Source organism: Trichophyton rubrum, assembly GCF_000151425.1.
Source record: "Trichophyton rubrum CBS 118892 genomic scaffold supercont2.3, whole genome shotgun sequence".
In the NCBI taxonomy this organism is placed as follows: Eukaryota; Fungi; Ascomycota; class Eurotiomycetes; order Onygenales; family Arthrodermataceae; genus Trichophyton; species Trichophyton rubrum.
The window spans coordinates 1,301,459-1,321,129 of record NW_003456426.1 but is presented as its reverse complement, the minus strand read 5'-3'; the positions used below and the strand labels follow the sequence as shown (position 1 = coordinate 1,321,129).

The following is a 19,671-nucleotide window of genomic DNA, read 5'->3' as shown; positions in this document are numbered from 1 at the left end:
TAGCTGTGACCTTCGGTGGTACGGTGTAGAGAAATGGAGAGTTGATAGTTGTGCTGCTCGATAGCCGTCTCCTCCTTTCCTCATCTTGCATACGCTGTCTCTTCTGGGTTTGATCTTAACAGATTTCATTAGTAACAGCTACATAGAGATAAAAGAAGTCTAAGGGAGGTATCTCACATATCATATGAGGCACATGCTGTTCGTTCTCTGGGTATCTTCCAGGCGATACTGAGGGCCATGAATCAGAGAGAGACGGGAACAGCCTGTTAGAATCAGAATTCTTGCCGAATATAGATGAATTATCCGGCGATGAATCCTTCGGTGTTTCCACCGCAAGCTCGACATGATGTTTCCTATACAATCCTTTTAGCCGGCGTTCCATTCATGAAGGTTTTTGGTCTACTGGTGGTGAAGTCCAGTGGCTACTGACTTTTTGCGTTTACTCTCTGCAACGACACACTCGACATCATCTAGACGGCAATTGGTACACGGAGAGCCATTCTCAACAACATCACAACGAACTTTGCGAGCCCGACAGCAGCAGCAAGCCTTTGATGCTCTTCTCTTGACTGGGCGGGCCGAGTTCTGTAAACTGGCAGCGTTGGACTTGCGTTTATTCTTAGACAAACTGTTGTCTGGAGATTCTGGAGACGAGACCATGACGACGAACGGTGTCCCAATGTGTTATTGCATGAACTGCGGCGGGACGGTGACAATGATGGTTACAGGCGCAGAAACAGGAGCAGTATGAGAAGCAGCAAAAGCGGACGTGTACTCCGTATAAGTATACGAGTGTATTTGACAAAAGGGCGTGGTCGGTATCAACAACTTGCTTGGAAGGAAGAAAAATGTCAAAGAACAGAACAGGCGTGGGGTATGGGTGGGATGGAGGTTTCTAATATATGGAGGCCTCGAACTTCAAGACATCGTCATAGCCCTTAGGTTTCTCGGACTTGTACACAGGCAAAAGGGGGGGGGGGGGGACGGCATTATTGGCCAGTAATGGGGCGAGACCGTACTTATACTTCTTCCCCAGACCCCCTGTAACTATAGAATAATTCGAGTTTGGGGAAATAATCTTCTTGGACAGTGAGTGGGGAAGGTTGTGTTTCTTTAGTGGAGAATCGAACGCTTCAGAAAAGACGGGTTCACTCCCGGCGAATATCGAGTGCAGGATATGTCCTTAATTTTTTCTGGGGATGGGCCTAGTTATGTACTGGCAGAAGTGTTGCAAACCAGCCTTTGACGTTCCTGGACCGAGCTCAGGGATCACAATGCTGCTGTTGCTGCTGGTTTTGTTTTCGAGGTTTCGTCACACGGCATCTTCCACCCGGCCGGGCGAGTGCAAACTATCAGCCAAGCCATCTTTGAAAGTTGAAAATGCGTACGAGTACCGTAGTAATTATGGAGTGCTCCGTTTTGATGGATCTTATACTGCCGAGATCCCGCAATTCGGAATCTGGAATCTGTCAAGACAGAGCTACCTTGTGTTTGAATTCAGATTGTTCTTGGGACAGGTACTGTGCCGAACCCAAGCCATGAATCATAATTCTGAGTTGCCCCTTAAGGCTGTAAAAAGGGCCAACTAACTAACTAGTTGGAGGCCCCCTCACCCCTATAAATTGGAGATATTCGATGGTGGCTGCGTAAGTGACGACATGCAGGCTAACTGTGCCCCCTCTCCCCCTCGTGGTGCATTAAAAAATGCTCATGGATCAGACATGAAAAAAAAAAAATGTCAAGTGGTCACAGGCAAGCTTGACGTGGAGCTGCATGCCACCCTGTACGACCAAGCTCCACCCCTGTAGATGTGCAGCACGCCTCGTGGAGTTAGTTTCTAGCACCATATCAGGGCCGGCGAAGTGGGTGAGGAGCCCAAACGCTTCGAGTAGAAAAGGCGGAGAGGGACCCCGATCGCCCAGTCCCAGTTCTGTCTGGCTCATGAGATGTCGGTCAGGTTTGAGAGGCTCGGAAAGAAGGCCGTTGGGAGTGAGTGGCGGCCCCTTCTGTCTGCAACCAGGTCAGGAGTGCCATCACGACGGCGAAACCTCCGGCCGAGCCTCTGCCTGTGATTGGTGGCCAAAGGCAAAACGGCATTGCTTACTCCATACGCTTTCCGCAATACGAATGTGTTCGGCCTCTGTCAAGCTCTTGTTTCAACCCTTGCTCGGATCACGGCACCGTTCAGCCAGGGAGTCACAAAAGCTCAATAATAATAATCCTGCCCTGCTGCTTTCTGTGTGCCAGCCATCAACGACCATCATCAACCATCCTGGCTGACGACGCGAGTCCTTGAAGTCTTGTCTATCGAAGCTGAACTGTCTTGTAGCCATCTCGTAGGATGATGATAACTAGTTGATGCTGTGCTAGGTGACCGTCCTCAGTCGCGAGCAGGCCTTCCTCTCTGTCTCGCACGAGTCGCCGTACGAGTCGCCAGTCGTCTCATCTCTTCAACTAGCAGTAGCTGGCCCATTCCCGGCTCTCGAATGCTCGTCTGCCCGTCTGCAAAGTCTTGATGTCGTTGTTTTGGCGGTGTTGGCGTTGCAGAAGAAACGAGAAAAAGGCAGAAAGTCGGTGCAAGTTCGGCACATGACCTGCTAGTCCCGGAAGGGCAATTGCTTGCAGCGAGATCGGAATCTCCACCACCAGCAGGAGCAGCAAAAAAGCATGAAGAGGGCATGAAATGCATGAAAAGGAATGCCAGCATGAACCAGAAGAGCAGAGAGGAGAGAGGACGGCCATGGAGGATTCATGCATGCAGGGAGTCGCGGCGTTGCGGGCGGCAGATGCGACGACGGCCAAGGTTGTGAGTTCTCGTTGGCATGTTTGCATATTTTTGACACTTGAACAGTCCGGCTCACCATGCAGCGGCAGGTTTGGTTGACTTGAGTATACACATTCGACCGGCCTCCTCCGAGTGTTTACGCAAGGGGTAGCTTTCAAATGGTTTCCTGCTTGAGTCGTAACTGGTATACGAGTACTGGTTGGAGTCAAAGCGGCCGATGTCGAAGTCCGGGGTGACGACAAATGACAAGCTACGGGGGTCCTTGGCCAGGGGGGCTCTGCATCGGCCTCGCTAACTGGTTATGGAGCCCCTGAGGGACGCCAGCCTCAGGGTTGGTGAAAGTGCAATTTTAGACCCTGTTGGTGGCAGGGCGGCTGGGATATTATTGCTTTCGAGGAGCTCATTTCGCCTGCGGAATGCCGCCGGCTGGCTACCCGTTGGTCCGACCACTCCATCGCAGAGACAGCTGTCCACAGCTAACGACTTAGCCTTCCAAGGCAGCGAGGTAGGTATAGAATGTAACTAATGGTTGGGTAGATGCGCCCGATCGAGAACGTATCCCGAGAGCAAGTGACATCGGCCCGGCCATCTGTAGCTAAGTTATATTACTATTGCTACTCGGCACTCCTTATAGCTCCTTCTATAGCTTCTTTCCTATGGAGTAAACTTGAAGCCCAAGGAGTGTTGCGGGCTGGTCACTGTCAAAGACGGAGCCCTGGGCCTTAATATGGCCAGCTAAGATGCGACTACATAGCTGCTTCCAGGTAGCTGTTCTTCCCGCAGCTCCCAGCCAGCCCTTTCCACTCTTCTCTGTGTATCAATGGTGGTCGCATCAACGATAGTGATTGATATTGAACAAACATGAACTGTTCAAATCGAACATCAACCTTCGACAGGCCAAAATTTGGCTTCTCTTCAAATTCTATTTTTAGCATCACAAAACTAACCTAACCAAAAGAGGAAGAAGGCAGCAACATTCTCGCTGCAGCATAAAATGGTCGAGTGTCAGCAAGATGGTTGCTGAGCCAGATCTCTTGATATTGCATTTTACATTGTCAGACAAATAACCAGTTACTTACCACGATGAAAATAGCAATAATTGGTGCCGGCATCAGTGGGTGTGCAGTCTATCTCGCCTTGAAGAAGAGACTCCCGGCCGGAGAGGAACATGAATACACCATCTATGAAGCATACGAAACTTCAGCATCATCTCCACAGAACTATTCTGATGGAGATGTACATTCTTCAAGCTTCGTCGTGGGTGCCGGGCTGGCAATCTGCCCAAACGGTTTAAGCTGTGTCAGACGGCTTGATGAAGATATATACCACGCCATTACTAGGATGGGATACCCATACGCATACCAGCAAATGAAGAGCTCCCATGGATGGAATCTCATGAAGATGGAAGTCTCTGGCTCGAATCCAAAGATCAACTCTGTCTCGTTGAGCCGGCATGCCCTGTGGCGATGCTTTCGAGATCGGGTCCCGGATGATATCGTTGTCAATAAGCGAGTGGCCTCGGTCGTTGCGAAGCCAGACGGACGAAATGTTATCAAGTTTGTTGATGGCAGTCCAGATGTAGAGGCAGACCTAGTCATTGGTGCTGATGGGCTCAAAAGTGTCACTAAGTCAGCTTTGTTTCCGGAGGATAAAGAAGACCGATACCCACCACACTACGAGTAAGTCTCCTTTCGACTATATTACTAGATGAATAAAGAACACATTCTACTCAAATACGAGCTTGCCCAACTAACAATGCATCAGAGGAGTCGCTGGAGTAGGCGGGTTCTTCCCGGCTGACCAACTACACGACCAAATCGAGCCAGGCACCATGAACCTGGTCTTCGGCGGGAACGGCTTTTTCGGCTACTGCTACACCAACACTGACAAGGACGAACCAAATCGTCATATACCGCAAGGAGTACTCAAACCAGGCAACACGGTAATGTGGTGGTCTACATACGAAGCTAAAGAATGTCCCGATACCAAATCCATAGACAAAGCCGCCATCATCCAGGACGTAAAGTCCCGGCATGCCTCGTGGAAAAGCCCCGTTGTGCAGAAAATACTCGCCTCAGCAGATATACAGAACATGTACCCTGTCTGGACCGTGCCGGAACTACCTACGTGGGAAAGACAAGGAGTTGTACTGATCGGTGATGCGGCACATGCCCTCCCACCTACTTCGGGACAAGGTGTGTCTCAGGCAATGGAAGATGTAGAGTGTTTTTCTATATTACTAGCCCATACCCTGGGCAAGGAAGGCCAGGAATCGTCAGAGGACAGTGCGCTTCAGGCTCGAAAGGCGAGAATATCATGGGCAGCGAAGAAGCTCATGAGTATACGCATGCCTCGGATCAAGGCAATTCTCGACCAGGCGAGGAAATATCAAAACCAGAAGCGGAATCTTTCTGTTTTCCAGGAATGGTTTATGTATTTGATGATGTACCTTATGAGTAAGTCGGGTCTTCTGGGTGTTAAGGGAACAAGCACTAATGACCCGTTTATAGGTTTCTTTCCAGCGCCGCCTTGGGTCAAGATATTATATTCATATGATATTGAGAGTGAAACCCGAAAAGCTATTGAAGAGTAATAGGTATTGTTGGAACATGTCCAGGGGGAAAACTGCCCACTCATCCCCAGCCTCGCAGCCCGAATCGGGTTTACATATCTGTACTATAGGACCTCCCTACTTCCTACTCGTATATAATAACCATCAATTAATCAATTAATTAAACATGGAAATCTCATTGCTGTGTGGTATCTAAGCGGACAAGCTAGTCATCAAAACAAACACCAACATAACAGAAGCGTCAGACTCATAAAAAAAAAAACCAAAAAAAGGTTAGCAAGCAGATTCGTGATTAGTACTGTAGTTGCCGGACTTTTAATTAATTGCCACCTCTTCCCATTCTTTCAATCGAACTCATAATGCCACTGCGGCCCGGGGTTTTTGCCATGGCAATGCCACTGGGAGCGACTTTAGTGCCAGATGGAGCACCAAAACGTGGGATTCGGGGAGTATGGCTTTGTGGAAGCTGACGGGGACGGGATGAGGTAGAGCTCTTTAATCCAATGCTGCTGCTGCTGCTGCTACTGCTTGCAGCTGGTGTTGGCTGGGAAATAGGCATCTTCTCGCTTCTTTCTTCCTCATTTAGTTCCTCACAGGGTGGAGTAGATGGCTTCTCTGCAGGCTCTGGGGCCGGTTGGGAATCTTGCTGCATTTGAAGCCACTCATCCACCACTGCAACTAGTTCTCCTTTCTCTGCCCTTTCAGCCTTGAGTTCGGAGCGTAAGGCCTCGCTATCTTTCTTGAGTGATATCATCTCTTGTTCAAGCCCCTTGATCCGGGCCTCCAGTACCCGTTTTTCAGCCTCTAAGCCTTCATTCTCTCGAAGCATTGTGGCATCCCCTGGTGCGGTCTCCTCATCAGCAAATCTCGATTTTGCTCCATTCAGCTCAGACTGAAGGTGTTTGATTTTCTCCAAGGCATCCCTCAACTTGTTTTCACCTTCTTTTACTCTCTTTTCCCAACGAGCTTCATAACTCTTCTTCAAGGCGGCAACCTTCGTCTCGTGTTTACCCTTGTATAAGGCATGTAGTTCGCGGGCAACTCTTTCTACGGCATCTTGAACTTCTCTGGCGGTCTCATCCGAGTTCCTGGTGTTACAGTTGGTCGGCTGAGCGGAGCCTTGTGTACCAGTACCATTGTTGCTCCGTGCAGCCGAAAGCTGGCTTTCCAACTCGACCAGCTTTCCCTCCATCTGTTCTCTGGCCCTCTCGGCCTCCTCTGCTCTTTGAGCAAGGCTTTCTCTTTCTCTCTCGCCGTCAGCCATTTCGGCCTTGACAGTTCTCAACACATCTTTCATCTCCTGACTCCTCCTTTCCCATTCAACCTGTTCTGATTCAAGGGCTTCCCTTTTAGCCGTTTCATTCCTAACCTGCTCCAATGCCTCTCCAACGCGACGTTCGGCGTCAGAGACAGAGTCCTTGAGGCTAGCAACTTCGGCATCTTTTCCATTGAGAGTAGCTTTTAGAGAGGATATCTGCGACAAGAAGGAAGATTTCAACGATTCCAACTCTCTAGGAGTAATTGAGGGAATAGACCGAGGAGTCGCAGGTGGTGGTATATCAAAGTCCAGAAGAGAAAACTTGTTGGGAGACCTAAAATTCTCCCCCGGCTTTCTCGGCGAGGTCCGTCGAGCCCTATAGGGAGACTTCTGACCCTCAAGTGCACAGTTGGTAGGAACATCCATTTGGTCTGTAAAGTCTAGAAGGTTGGCGTCATCCTCAACGCGCATATATTTCCGGACAGGAGAACGTGGGAAACTGGACGATTCTGTTTCGCTAGATGACATTCCTGGTTCTTGTTTGTTCAACGCTCGTTTCGCTGATCTAGGAGTCACTTGTGACATTTGATCTCTAACATTTGGGGTAAACGTAAGTGGAGAGTCGTTTCTGAGCTTGGAAAAGAGAGTCATGTCGGCGTTAGGCACTGCTGAAAAGGTACTGAGACTTGTATGATCTCCCACACTATTATCACCGTGGACACTGTCGCATATAGAACTATCTCCTTCGTTTTGGTGGCGGACAATGCTCATGTGCTCATGGGTATTTTCTTCAACAACTGTAGCCAAAGACTGCCGTGAGGACGACTCTGGTTCAACGATTTGTTTGTCTTCGTGATTGTCACCCGTTTCAACTGCATCAGCCGGCTGATCCTGTGATACGTTTTCTTGCTCGTTCATATCAAGGTCATGTTCGGTGTAATCTTCGTATGGGTTATGTGTGGGCTCAATATGGCAGCTCTCATCAGCGTCAAAGAGTGCAGCTGGACCCTCGTCCGGTCGATCTGTATACTCAATATTTATTGAGTCTTGAAAAGGGGAGCTAGGAGGATTCTGGAAGCCGGACTGGTCATGGTGGTGGTCTTCGTGGATATCAAAGACAGGGGAGTTTCTGGTTTGTTTTGATGGTATGGTGTTTTCATCGTAGTACAAGTTATCTAGGTCCTCGGCGTCTCCCATGGGACTTTTCGATAGTGGTGAAGCAAGTGACTGAAGGTGTGATGGACGAGAATTGAGTCTCGAAGGTGACAGAGGTGACAGCGGACAGTCCATTGTCACAATCGGTATTTCCGTCGTTTGCTGTGACTTTTTTTTTGCGTTTTTACTTGAAATTCAGCATTGAGGGTATCCTGCATAGGATATCACAAAAAGACTATCAAGTGATGAAAAAGGGATGCGTCACTGATGGTCTGAGTGAATGTAATATATTTCCCAGTTTTGTCTGTCTCTTGTGTCGCATGAAGAAAAGAAAAGCGAGCTTTGCGATGTTTTGATACTTTGGCCCGGCAACCGAGTAAACATAAGATGACATAATCATGACATAAGCGTCAGTGGGGTTTACAATCAATACGGCGTTAATACTAAAATTACAGCACGGAGCAAAGCTTGGCGCTTAAATCTTAAGTAAGCGTGAACCTTATATGCGCCGCGTCTTTTTGCCTCTTGCGGTACATTTCGACCTCATCTTATCAACCTGCAAGCGCATATGCAGGGTGCGTTGTTCGTCAAATGCGACTAGGCCGGACGGCCTGGGTATCACGTCCTGCGGGTTTGATTGCAGCGGTTGACAGCGGAAGATCTTCAGTTGCTTTCGTCTCAATAAGAACACCCGGTGGGGGTCTCGAGACGAGTACCTTGTACCAGACAGTCACCCTTCTCCACCAGCAAGGTCGGCTTCACAATTTCTTTAGCCCAGTTGCCGCTTGCCCAAAGGTCAGAAGCTGTACTACGTCACCGTGTATTCAGCGGCTAAGGACCATGTTATCCATGGTTTACCGTGCCAGTCAGACCGCCACTCGTGATCAGACTTTTCTTTAATTTCTCCTGAACAGCGAACTTTCTTCCCACTTCCACAACTCTCAACTCCACCGCTCGCCCAGCAACGCACAACAAACACGCCCAACCTGCACGCTTGCACAAGCCGCCTCAGTGATTTCTGGTCTCAAGTTCACCTGCTCCGGCGATTGAGAACCAGCCCAGGCAGGACAGACGAACTCTCAACCACAAGAAACTGTCGGCAGACAGACGTGACTGAGCAGCCTGACAGACACCACCTTTTCCCTAAACCCCTCTTCGCATCAATAAATATAATTGGCCTTCGCTGGCAATACTTCCCCAGGTTTTACCTTGACGTTGATTCTTCCAAGCCGGCAGAGCGTGCAGTGTCTCGTCTTTCATCTCAACTGACAACAGGTTCTGGTTGAAAAGAGGGAACGGGGGTTGCGTGGGAGGATAGCCGTAAGAACCAGACTAGAATATATAGAGCCATGAGATTAACACGTCAGGCAAGACACCATAACTCTTCTCCTCCGACTTCTTCACGCGCCGACGACGCTTTCCCAACCGTCCAGCTATTTATCCTAGGTGAGTTGACGCGAATGGCTTGTGTCCTTAATGGCCTTGAACCATACTAACCAGCTTATAGCGGTATGTCGCTTTGCAGAGCCGATCGCATTGACCTCCATCTTCCCATATTCATGGGTAATGGTTAAGGATTTCAATATTGGAGACAAGAGCAATGCGTCCTTTTACGCTGGAATTATCATTTCCGCCTTTGCCTTGTCGGAGAGCCTGACTGGAATGTTCTGGGGAGGCCTGTCGGACAAAGTTGGTCGCAAGCCTGTTCTTCTCCTAGGATGTGCTGGTACTGTCTTGTCTCTTATGATAGTCGGGTTTTCCCGGAACTTCTGGATGGCTCTCCTCGGCAGAGTTGTTGGCGGCCTCCTGAACGGCAATGTTGGGGTTATCCAGACAATGGTTGGTGAGGTGGTTAAGAATCCGGACCATGAGCGTAAGTTAGACGTTCTGATATCATTATCTTTGCCTACATCCATATACTAACATATTATAGCGCGAGCATACGCTGTTATGCCATTTGTCTGGTCTATTGGGACAATCATAGGCCCAGGTATATCCCTTTCCCAGAATATTCCTTTTCCTACCTTACAGTAACTGCTAACTCTTACTAGCGATTGGAGGCACGTTTGCGCAGCCATATAAATCCTTCCCTTCGCTCTTCTCTCCATCAGGCTTGTTTGGTACCTTCCCTTACCTTCTCCCTAACATAATATGTTCGCTGCTACTCTTTATCAGTATCTTTGCCGGATACTTTTTCCTGAATGAAACACATCCCGACCACCAACCCCAGCATACTCGTATTGAAGGTGCAGAACAGCATACCGATGAGGATGATAATGACACTATTGGTGCTCCTCTCTATGCTGTCGCTACGGCAGGATCTACAGCTCATGCTGGTGCAGACTTAACCGCCAAGTCATATGGCACTTTCAACGAGGTTGACATGCACGAGGATGAGGAATGGTATGTCAGGCCAGATGGGAAATCCCTTCCGGCTCCGGATTCGGGTAAAGTCTTTACAAAACGTGTGACTATGCTCATAATCGCCCTGGGTATCTTCACCTACCATTCCATGACCTACGATCATCTCCTCCCGATTTTCCTTCAGGATCAGAGAGATGGACTTATCCACCACCGTCCGTCCTCTCCCCTGGACATCCCAGGAGGATTAGCCCTATCCACGCAAACTGTTGGCTTGATCATGGCCGTAAACGGAGTTATTGCCCTGATAATTCAGGCCTTCATCTTCCCTATTGTCACCGAATGGTTAGGCGTATGGAGCGTCTTCGTTCTCGTCACCATCCTCCATCCCGTGGCATACTTTATTGTGCCCTTCTTGGTTTTCCTGCCAATCCGCCTCTTATACCCTGGCATCTACACATGTCTTACGATTCGAAATCTTTTCTCCATCCTGGCCTATCCCGTGCTGCTCATATTGATCAAGCAAGCCAGCCCGTCGTACAATACCCTCGGAAAAATCAACGGCCTTGCTGCATCCGCTGGAGCAGCCTGTCGAACACTTGCCCCGCCGATTGCCGGATACCTTTATACTGTCGGGACCCGAATTGGGTTTACCGGAATTGCCTGGTGGGCTAGCAGCCTAGTCGCTATCTTCGGAGCCCTGCAACTTTGGTTTATGAGCGGTAAACCACACACAAGTGTTTCCATACTGGCTCGCCCACCTTGTTTTTCCAGACATGTGGAAACTCATCCTCCCGTCATTCACGTCCATGTGGAAGAGGAAGAGCAACCGACACCACATGAACGTCAGCCGTTGGTATAATTTGGTTTCCACAGGAAAGTCTCGGAGAGTGATTCAGAGTGATTTCCTTTATTTCTCTTTTTAATTTTCCAATTTTCAAGGAGATACCTTTATCGCACATTAAAACGATTCCTGATTCAAATCCCAGACTCGAAGATGGACTTTTCATTCTTTCGTTCAATTTATCCTCAAAAACCTGCTGGAGTTATGGTTTTAATCTACATTTCAACGAGATCCGCAGTCACTTTACGATGTTTATTGTTTTGCTTCTACAGCTAGGCAGCCTGTTAAATGTGGGAAGCACGGGTTCGGTCTCTTTATAATGTCAGATATTGTCATGCCAAATTGAATACATAATGATCTACTATTTATTAGCTGTTCCTAAGATTCTTTGATTTATATATATCAAATATATAATAGACGGCTCCGTATAATAGACGGCTCCGACGCCACCAAAACACAAGGTCAGGCAATGAAAAAGGGGAGGTCATCGATCAATATAAACACAAAATTACAATGCAGTCGTGAACCTGCAAAATTCGACTTGTAGAGACCCTAAAGAAAAGCGCCGATTCTCCCATCGTGTCAACAAGACATGCCTACCCAAGCGATCAAAATGCCAAGCTCAAATCATGACCAGCATAACTAGTTATCTGCCTTCTCCCTCGGATGAAATAGGGAGATAGGAACGCCTTTCTCTGAAGCGCTGTAAAATGGTACTCGGTTAGATGGAACAGCCAAAGAAGACCAACTATCTTGATGGGAGCGTATTAACTTGACATAACGTACCTGAATCCATGTCTCTGCCCACGGCTTGACTGCAGCCCAGGCTAACAAACTCGCAGTTGCAATGATGAATATGAAAACAACAGCCTTGTCTTTATTTGAATCTCGCTCTAGACATTATCTTAACGTTAGCAAACGCTTCACCAACCCGCCACCACGCCTCGTTATCCTCTACCGTTAACACTCACGGAAACAAGTCGTAAAAACATTCTCTTCTACTGCCCCCTTGCATTTAGGCAAATGTTGGTCTAGGCAGAACCGTCTATTGCAGTCATTACAGCTTCGTCCCCCATGGTCTTTCGCCTCGTCGTCTCCCTCGCCACCATCCGGCGTGGGCAATTTCACCGCCCCATTGCCTCGGCCGCTGATGAAGTCTCGAAAGGACAGTGTATCTCGTGACCGTGGATCTAGCGGTGCGACTGAGCCTGGCGGGCCGAGAGGTATGATAGTGCTGTTTGTCCAGCAAGTGCACTTGCAGAAGGACGTTGGTTCTAGGCAGATGAATTGCTGGTTAGTCGGTCGGTTCGGATGGAGATGATACGAGGCGGGAGAGGAGTTGACGTACTGCCTGCGGAAACAAGGGAGAGCAACGGCACGATGAAGAGCAGCAACACCTGGAGCCGGATTCCTCGCAGTATCATGGTCGCAGTTGTTTGGCTGGTTTATCCTGCTATTCATGTCTTTCTTTTGCCCTTCAATGAGGCCGCGAGTTGCGGTAAATGCGACGATGGAGGTGATGCTTATGTAAGATCTTATCTTATCAGTTAAGCTGACGATGGACGAGCGGAAGAAAACGACGAACGATAACCAGCAGCCTACATGAGATGGAAGAAGATGAATATGAGATCAAGGGATGAAGTGGGATTCAGTGTAGTTACTTGTTTAATTGGAGAACTCATGCGTCGTGGTATCTATGCTATTTTCTGCCCCGGGAACTATGGCTCCTGTTCTCCCTCTGGCGCCTCTCCTTGCCTGCCTCTCTTCTCATCCGTTTCCATGCTCGATTGTTATCTCCTCTATTCTCCCAGAACCATTTAGCAAACTCGCTATCTTCGGCAGCTTCCTTTCCACGCTTAGCACCGGGCTTGGTGGGTGAAGAAGGTAGCTCCCTCTCAGCAGAGGGCGTATCCAGCCCGTCATCATCATCATCATGTGCATCATTCACATTCACGTTAGAGTCCTCTCCCCAGAAAGTGATCTTGGTGGGGAGTGCAGTGTCCGGTGTGGGAGCCAGACTCCGCATAGACCGGGACTGCAAGTCTTGTACCGTAAAGGGAGTCTGTGGCTCAGTATAGAGCTTGTCACGAGCCTCGTCCTCACTGCCAGAGTCCTCTGCGTTGCCGAAAAAGCTGAACTGGGTGTCGATAGTCAGCTGGGGGTTTGGGATCGAGATGTTAGATGGCTTGGAGCGCTTGAATAGTGCTTCTAGCGGGTGGACTTTTGGGGTATCTTTATTTTCTTCAACGGTCGGGGCTGGAGTTTCCTGCTCGACAGCCACTGGTTTCTCAGTTTCCGACTCTTCAGAGCTAGATGTTCCAGTGCTTGAAGTGTCGGAGCCGTCTTCCTCCTCCTTTTCATCAGATTCCGATTCAGACGAGCTATCTGACCCTTCGGAGCTGGTGTAGTCCTCGCTGCTGGAGGATTCGGCGGCTGAAGACTCGGATTCATTACTAGCAGCCAGTGACTCTTCTCTCTTCTTCTTCTTCTCATCTGCCATGGGTATCTGCTTAGACACTACAGACGTAGTCTGAACCGGTCTCTCGCTCTTCTTTGGCGGCTCCTCCTTGACATTGCCCTCCCGGTCTATCCATCCTTTCCCTTCAACGTACTCTCCAGTAAGCTTCGAAGAGGACACATTCTCTCCTGTCTTTATAAAGCTTGGATGCTTGACTGTCTGCTTAAACTCGTGGACCGTCACAGACTCGGCTCCTCCCTTCTTCTTGCTCGAGCCTGACTTGGTCTTTGCCGACTTGTTCGCCGGCGGCACAGTGCGGAACAAGCACTCTGAGCCACTCGAGTACTTTGACGGCTGCTTGCTCTTCTTTGCCTTCTTCGAGTCCTCGTCCTTCTTTTTCGATCTGCCCGAAGAGGAACGAGGCTCAGTCCATCCTCGCATTACTTTCCGCGACACCGGAAGCTCGTAGCCCTCGATAACGTGGTCAATGGCCCTCCGCTTGAGAGCCACCCCCTTATCTGGCCCCGTGGACGGAGCTCTGGCCTCTGGCTCAGCCTGCAATTGGCTGCTGGGAGTAGGTCTGGCCGCTTCTATCTTCAGCTTCCTGCCCTTGAGAAATGCGCCGTTGAGCTTCTTGGTGAGCTTCTCTGCCTCGGCCTTGGGGAGAGTGACGAAGCCGTAGTTGTTCTCCGGGTGCGTCTCTATCGTATGCAGCGAGATATCAGTGGCAAGAGGGCGGATCGAGGGCTGCAGCACTGTCTCGAGGATCGCGGCGTCTAGAGGCGTGATATGCAGGCGTTTAACTGCGTCCGACATCCGCCCTGGTCGAATCTCTCTGCCGCTGGCCTTTCTGCCCTCCTTGAACCTCGTAATCCTCCTCAAGCACGCTGCTCCAAGTCTCGTCTGCTCGTCGTGGTGTATCCTAGACGTTGGTTGCCGGAGTTTGGCGCTATGAAGAAGAAGAGGAAGAAGAAGCAATTCACATGAAGCGAGTTTTTTTTACTTTTCCCGCCAAGCTCGTGACCTCCAAAGCGCCAAAACCTCGAATTCTCCGGGCGAGCCGTCTCACAAGAGAAGAGCGTCGACCAACCTCACTCCTCGCACTGCACGGCAGCTCTGCATCCACCAACATCCAGCAGCTGGCAGAGAGCAAGGCACAGTCTGTCTGCGTTGCTGCGTGCTACGTCTAGCTGAGCTGGCCGTCTCTCCACCCTAACTTGCGCAGGCCGCTTGTCGACGTTGAGGCAGACAGGGTACTTGGACAGCTCGTAACTACCGGATCTCAGAGCAAGGCGAGCAAGGGAGAGAGATACACGACCGGCAATCCCCCCCCAACAGGACAAGGAGCCGGAACAGGAGAAAGAAGACCTTGAGAGAGATGCAAACCAGCCTCTCCCAGCTGATACGGACCCTGCCGGATACCTTCTTTGCCTCCTGATACGCCTCCTCGTTCGCATGGCAACCAGTCTCCCGTTGGGAACAACGCATCGCCTGCAGCCTCCGTTGCCCTTCGACCTATCCTCGAGACACTGTTAATGCCCCCTTTGAACGCTCGGGTATAAGCATAGGGAACTTCTGTTGACCATACGTGTGCTCGATTCACTCGGAAAACACCGATCCTTGACCACCGCGAGATCAATCAAAACAAACCGCTGCTCTCTGTCCATCAGGATGGGAAACGCAGCTACAAAGGAGGCCAGGCCTTCGGGCCTCAGGCATGGACAGTCGCGCACATACCATGACACAGATCATTCTCATGCTAGAGGCGCGCAGGAGCGGTCATTCCTTGGTTTATCGAGCAATGACAGAGGCACATCGTCACCAGAACCACGGCGGGAGACAAGACAGGAACGGGAAGCTCGAAAACGTGAAAAAGAACGAGCAGCAAGGATCAAGGAGAGAGAGCGGAGTATGAAGACAGAACATGTGGATGGCGGCTATCTCGTTACTCAGGGTGTCTATGTTGGCACAGAGGACTTCAACAAGCCTATTGTTCGGCAGCTGATGGTATGGATGAATAGGTCCTTTCTGACATCTATATACATGTATGACTAACGACCGATTATAGATCGAGCGGCGAATTGCTCCGTTTTGGAGAGGTTTACAGGACTTCTCAGCTTCCTGGGCAGAACATCAGATCATGGCTGCTGCTCGAGGTCTACCTATTCCCCCGGCAGACGAGGTCCCTCCAGAACTCGAGTACAAGGCACCACCTCCAGCATCACAGGAAGACCGACAGAACGATAAACTCCTGAACACACTTACCATTCCAATAGCCTCTAGATCTCAATCCTTCAACTCTGACAGCTCAGCTGGCGCACTGAAGACTCCTCCCCAGCCGCAATTCCCGGCTGGCACAAACCCGTCTGGGTCACAACTATTCAGAGGACGAGCTAAGACGTTGGCATCATTAACCACTTCATCCAAATCGAATTCAAACATGGCACCGCGAGAAATCCAACTCCCGCACGATCCATTTGTGAACGGCCAGCCAATCGAAGTCTACCTCTACAAGGACCCCATGGAATGCCCGATCTGCTTCCTCTACTATCCACCATACCTCAACAAAACCAGGTGCTGTGACCAGCCTATCTGCTCAGAATGCTTCGTACAGATCAAACGGGCAGATCCACATCCGCCTGAACACGAGCAGCCAGGAGCAAACCCGTCCCGGGACGCTGAGTCACAGACGAACGAGTCTGAACACCAACTTGTAACCGAACCTGCTGCCTGCCCCTTTTGCGTGCAGCCTGAGTTTGGTGTAACATACGCGCAACCCCCGTTCCGCCGTGGTCTCGCTTATGCCCCAGGGCATGGCGGTCATCACCTGGGAGCAGTAGCTTCGCCAATGTCGTCGTCAAGCTCGTTGAACTCCGCGAATGCAAGCCCCGGTACGACTACGACACGACGACGTGCCACCTCCTTATCTGCGGATGCACCGGGAGTTATCACCACTGATAAGATTCGTCCCGATTGGGCGCAAAAGCTAGCTACAGCTCGAGCCAATGCCGCAAGACGATCAGCCGCTGCCACCGCTTTGCACACCGCAGCATATCTGATGAACAATAACAACAATAATAGCACATCCAGTTCGAATGGTGAGTCTAGGAACCTGGCAAATATTGGGAGAAGAGCTCTCCTACGCCGAGGCACTGGTAACGACAGTCCTACTAGCCGGAGCAACTCCACCCATGTCAATGCCTTTGCTTATCTAGCTGAGAGGCGCGCAACCGAGCGTATTGATGGCGAGGAGCAATCCAATAACTCCGCAAGGGGTACGTCAAGACGAGAACGGAGCAGAGCAGAAGAGATAGAAGAAATGATGATAATGGAAGCCATCCGTCTCAGTCTTACAACCGAGGAAGAGAGACGGAAGAAGGAGGAGAAAGAAGCGAAGAAAGAAGCGAAGAAGCGTGAGAAGGAAGCCAAAAGGGCTGGAAAGTCTGCAGCTCAGAATGAAGAATCCTCCAGCACCAATGAAAGCAGCAGTTCTGCTACCGGCCTTACTTCCACTGATGCAGGGCTTCCAGAAAACGATTCCTCGCAGGATAAAGGTAAAGGCGTAGCTCGCCCAGTTCCAGCTTCAGCTCCAGCTCCAGCTGATCAAGGGGAGCCATCATCGTTATCCCAGGCGACTGAGCAACCACCCAAATTAAGACTCAACACTCCCCTTGCAGGCGAATGCTCCGCTCCAGCAGGAACGTCTCCTTCACCCAGACCACATCCACGCTCCCATTCGAGCGCCTCGTCATCCGACATATCGCTGGTTGAATCCGCATTTGACGACCAAAAGGACACTGGCACTCCCAACGGTTCGAACCCCAACATTGACGCCGTGTTTAATTTCCGCAGCCTCGCAGCCATGGTCGGTGATGCAGAGAACGAAAGAACCGAGACTTCGAGCCAGCCGGTCCCAATTCCCGTCAGCAGCCAGGCTAGCGACTCCGGAAACTGTGACCCCCAACGCGAAAGCTCAAAGGCCCAAGACCCCCCATACGAAGGGAAAGAAGCTCAGTCGCAGTCCACGGAGATCTCTTCCCAGTCTCCTATCAGTTAGACGTGGGTGTTTATTCAACAGACCTTATATACGGCGGCAAGACCTCAACTTCGAACGGGTTTAATTCTGCCCAACTCTCCTTTTCCCCGGGTGACATTTCATCGAACCCCGTTTTGTTTTTCCTGTGTTGGGATCGTGATGGATGGATGGTAACTACGAGACTGGTATCAGGGGAGCACTTTGCACTTTTTTTTTTTTTTTTTTTTTTTCCTCAAGGATAAATTGCATAGCTCTGTCTATGGAGTTCACGGTCGGAAACTCTGTCATTCTCTGTCTATTGGGGTAGGATTTTGATCTTTTTCTTCTTTTTCTTCTTTATTATTGTTCAAAATTGTTTCTTGCACTCACTGGCTTTTTGCCGCTGGACTCCTTTTCAATTCTTTGACTCTTTTTGTATAGATACGTTTCTTCTAGCATTGCAAAAGGTCTCTCTCCTCGACGGACTTTCTACACTATTCACCTGGTGGTTGTCTGAATATATAAACTATGGCGCCTGTCAAGCCGATCCGAAAGCCAACTGGCCCGTCATGCGAGCCGATTACACGCCAGGGATGTGATATAGCTGTATTCACCGGGCCCAAGACCTCCATATGTCACCGTTGCTACCCTGATACAGGATGACACCGTCCGTCTCGCTCCAAAGGGATGGCTGGTAAGATCACCACTTATGCAGCCAAGATAAGAATAACTCGTTTCCTACTTCTCCCTCTTCGAATAAATAGTAAACAAAAGGGCAGCTCGGGCTCCTGTTCGTCTACCTGCCTTTTACCTGCCGCCGTCAGCTGGGATAAGAAGCCCAACGAAGACAGCCGGTGGCTAAAGAATATTATATACTCGACCGTTGCGGGCCTACGATGTCGCCGGGACTGAACGTCGGATCACCAGGCAGCGCCACCGACGAAGCTGCAGAGACCGAAGCAGCACGAGCATCTCAGTCGATCTCGTCGCCGTCGCTGTCTCGAAGTGCCTCCAGCGCGATGAGGCCTCCTCTGATGCCGCATTCGACCGCCTCGTCCAGCGGCAGCGTGCAGGGCGACAATACGGGCGTTGGTGGCGGGCCGGGTGGGTGTCTTTTGACTGCTTAACTACTCGCCCCTGACAAGCGTACCTAAACAGGATAACTAACATGCAAGCAATACAGGCCCGCTGCGTCATCCCAGGCCCATGACTATATCAGACATCCATCTAGAGCTGGAAAAGGAGCAAGAGGCAGTGGTACGCATCTACCATCGCCGCCCCCATGGCCGTGTTAGCGAGCAATATAGCATACCAACCAAGACACAACTCGGCAGGTAAACCGTCTCACGCGAGAGCTTTCTCTTCTGCGTGCCCAGACCGCATCCGTCGCATCAACGGCGTCGTCGACATCCACGAACGTCAACGACCAGATCGACGGTGCACCGTACAGCGCCGTAGCCTCCCCCCGGGCAACGTCAGCCTCCCGCCATAGATCGTCGTCGACTCTCAGCTCCCGAAGCATCGGCGGATCGAGCTATGTGCCCGGCAGCGCCATTGCAGCGCTGACAAGCGTCGTCCCGTCGCGAGACACCGGAGCGTCGTCCTCACGCCAATCAATGGACTTCCAGCGCCCGGCTGCCAGCCGTGAAGCGTCTGGATCGTTCCCCCGCCTGCCGGAAATGGTGTCTCCGCCGCTACATTCACCACATAGCTTGGAGGAGTCGGCAATGCGAGCTCACCGTCGGTCGGAGTCTGCGTCGAGCACGACTCGGTACGAAGAGGCTGCGCGGCATCGAGCCGAGCTGGAAATTGTCAAGCGGGAGAACGAGAGTCTGAGACGGCGGGTTCGCGAGCTCGAGAAGATTCTGCGCGAGCGTCGTAACGTGTAGCTTCGAAGCGGGTTGTCAGGCCAGGGACAAGGATGCTGCTAGACCGGGACGTGTACGCCGTAGACATGGGCTGTTTTTCAGAGACAGGGTTTCTTTTTGTGCGTTCTCAGTGTTATTCAGTGGTCACCGTATGGGCCAGCAGTAGCAATTGACCAGTATCATCACTCTTCCCTCCACCCCTGGCTATAGCCACGCCGTCCCAAGTGATATTCACGACAAGATACTTCTCGACGATAATATAATAGTAAGTACTTAATATAACTGCCAGTACCGCCTCGTTTCACATGGAAAAAGCGAACGTCATAGGTGGCTCGTGCGGTGCGACGTCACTTGT

The 19,671-nt window shown here is 50.5% G+C and overlaps 8 protein-coding genes across 8 annotated transcripts; 4 read left to right on the top strand and 4 right to left on the bottom strand.

Annotated features, from left to right (window-relative positions):
- Positions 1 to 399: 399 nt before the first annotated feature.
- Positions 400 to 660, bottom strand: TERG_11964 (uncharacterized protein; the record flags this gene model as incomplete). Its single annotated transcript, XM_047750997.1, has 1 exon — positions 400 to 660. One exon carries the CDS (start codon positions 658 to 660, stop codon positions 400 to 402), a length of 261 nt encoding a protein of 86 aa, XP_047605879.1.
- A 3,208-nt stretch (positions 661 to 3,868) lies between these two features.
- On the top strand, positions 3,869 to 5,378 carry TERG_03218 (uncharacterized protein; the record flags this gene model as incomplete). The annotated part of the gene is made up of 3 exons (XM_003236121.1): positions 3,869 to 4,464; positions 4,550 to 5,241; positions 5,296 to 5,378. 3 exons carry the CDS (start codon positions 3,869 to 3,871, stop codon positions 5,376 to 5,378), a joined length of 1,371 nt encoding a protein of 456 aa, XP_003236169.1.
- Positions 5,379 to 5,676: 298 nt separating this feature from the next.
- Positions 5,677 to 7,905, bottom strand: TERG_03217 (uncharacterized protein; the record flags this gene model as incomplete). Its single annotated transcript, XM_003236120.1, has 1 exon — positions 5,677 to 7,905. The coding sequence occupies one exon, from the start codon at positions 7,903 to 7,905 to the stop codon at positions 5,677 to 5,679; it is 2,229 nt and encodes a 742-aa protein (XP_003236168.1).
- A 1,214-nt stretch (positions 7,906 to 9,119) lies between these two features.
- TERG_03216 (uncharacterized protein) lies at positions 9,120 to 10,993 on the top strand (the record flags this gene model as incomplete). Its single annotated transcript, XM_003236119.1, has 4 exons — positions 9,120 to 9,216; positions 9,278 to 9,643; positions 9,704 to 9,760; positions 9,822 to 10,993. The coding sequence occupies 4 exons, from the start codon at positions 9,120 to 9,122 to the stop codon at positions 10,991 to 10,993; spliced, it is 1,692 nt and encodes a 563-aa protein (XP_003236167.1).
- A 628-nt stretch (positions 10,994 to 11,621) lies between these two features.
- Positions 11,622 to 12,399, bottom strand: TERG_03215 (uncharacterized protein; the record flags this gene model as incomplete). The annotated part of the gene is made up of 4 exons (XM_003236118.1): positions 11,622 to 11,678; positions 11,762 to 11,868; positions 11,947 to 12,249; positions 12,324 to 12,399. 4 exons carry the CDS (start codon positions 12,397 to 12,399, stop codon positions 11,622 to 11,624), a joined length of 543 nt encoding a protein of 180 aa, XP_003236166.1.
- Positions 12,400 to 12,674: 275 nt separating this feature from the next.
- TERG_03214 (uncharacterized protein) lies at positions 12,675 to 14,249 on the bottom strand (the record flags this gene model as incomplete). The annotated part of the gene is made up of 1 exon (XM_003236117.1): positions 12,675 to 14,249. The coding sequence occupies one exon, from the start codon at positions 14,247 to 14,249 to the stop codon at positions 12,675 to 12,677; it is 1,575 nt and encodes a 524-aa protein (XP_003236165.1).
- Positions 14,250 to 15,573: 1,324 nt separating this feature from the next.
- TERG_03213 (uncharacterized protein) lies at positions 15,574 to 17,490 on the top strand (the record flags this gene model as incomplete). Its single annotated transcript, XM_003236116.2, has 1 exon — positions 15,574 to 17,490. One exon carries the CDS (start codon positions 15,574 to 15,576, stop codon positions 17,488 to 17,490), a length of 1,917 nt encoding a protein of 638 aa, XP_003236164.2.
- An 854-nt stretch (positions 17,491 to 18,344) lies between these two features.
- TERG_03212 (uncharacterized protein) lies at positions 18,345 to 19,622 on the top strand (the record flags this gene model as incomplete). Its single annotated transcript, XM_003236115.2, has 3 exons — positions 18,345 to 18,552; positions 18,632 to 18,705; positions 18,783 to 19,622. 3 exons carry the CDS (start codon positions 18,345 to 18,347, stop codon positions 19,335 to 19,337), a joined length of 837 nt encoding a protein of 278 aa, XP_003236163.1. The 3' UTR covers positions 19,338 to 19,622.
- Between the last annotated feature and the right edge of the window lie 49 nt (positions 19,623 to 19,671).